This window comes from Agrilus planipennis, unplaced genomic scaffold (assembly GCF_000699045.2).
Source record: "Agrilus planipennis isolate EAB-ADULT unplaced genomic scaffold, Apla_2.0 scaffold289, whole genome shotgun sequence".
Lineage (NCBI taxonomy): Eukaryota > Metazoa > Arthropoda > Insecta > Coleoptera > Buprestidae > Agrilus > Agrilus planipennis.
In genome coordinates this window covers 280,817-281,795 of record NW_020439316.1, presented here as the reverse complement: position 1 = coordinate 281,795, position 979 = coordinate 280,817, and the positions used below count along the sequence as shown (strand labels likewise).

General features: G+C 32.6%; 1 protein-coding gene across 1 annotated transcript in view; it reads right to left on the bottom strand.

Moving 5' to 3' along the window:
• LOC108740385 (protein phosphatase Slingshot-like) overlaps positions 1 to 116 on the bottom strand; it is a 28,466-nt gene extending 28,350 nt beyond the window's left edge. Inside the window, exon 1 of the mRNA XM_025978527.1 lies at positions 100 to 116. Within this exon, the coding sequence (XP_025834312.1) occupies positions 100 to 116 (17 nt within the window). The remainder of the gene's footprint in view (positions 1 to 99) is intronic.
• Between the last annotated feature and the right edge of the window lie 863 nt (positions 117 to 979).

Here is a 979-nt window from a genome sequence, read left to right as displayed (position 1 = left end):
TAAAAAAAATCATTGTAATGCAATAATGAGCTAGTCGAAATTTGTTTCTATTCAATTTGTTTCAACTATGACGAAAAACTTAGGTAAATCTTCACCTACCTCTCTATCGTTTTCATTGTCGTGTCCCTGACCGACGAAGAGGACTACAAAAATCTCCCCAAAATTAAATATTTCATTTTATTAAACAGATTTTTAAAAGCATATTTCAATATCTTGAAGAATAACGAAGATACAAAGTTAAAACGCTTTTCTACTGATTTGGCAGACAAATACGTAGGGACTTAATTTCTAAAAATTCATAAATTATGTACTTTCGAATCGTTTTCAGAATTTTTTCGAAAATATCTTTCTCTACTTTTTCTTCTCTTGCCATACCAGTATTTTTGTTTTACTTTTATTTATTTTCATACAATACGGCCTTGTCAATACCGTCTCCATTTTATTTACAGCTATCTCTAACTCCTCTTGTTAGTTGCTAATACTACTATATCATCTGCAAATCTAAGCATACTAATCTTTTGCCCATGTACATCTATCCCTACAATTGTATTGTCTTTAATGATGTATAGATTAAAAAGTAGCGGTAACAGTGTGCATCCCTGTCTGACTCCCTTCCTAATATTTACTTCTCTACGTTGCTGTCCCAGTTCTATAACTGCCTGTTGCTCTTTATACAAACTAAGTACAATATCACTCTTCTATCTTTGTAACTCATCCTTACATTTTTAAGTATATTCAATATCTTGTTCTATTTAACATTGTTAAAAGCTTTTTCGAAATCTACAAATCGATCGTTTTCTCTATTGTTACCCGTAAAGCTAGAATGGCCTCCAGCGTTCCTCTATTTCTTCTAAACCCAAATTGATCTTCCCCTAATAGTTCTTCCGCCCTTTTTTCCATCCTCCTCTGTACAATTCTAGTTAAGATTTTTGACGCATGGGAAGTTAAGCTAATTGTTCGAAATTTCTCGCACCTATCC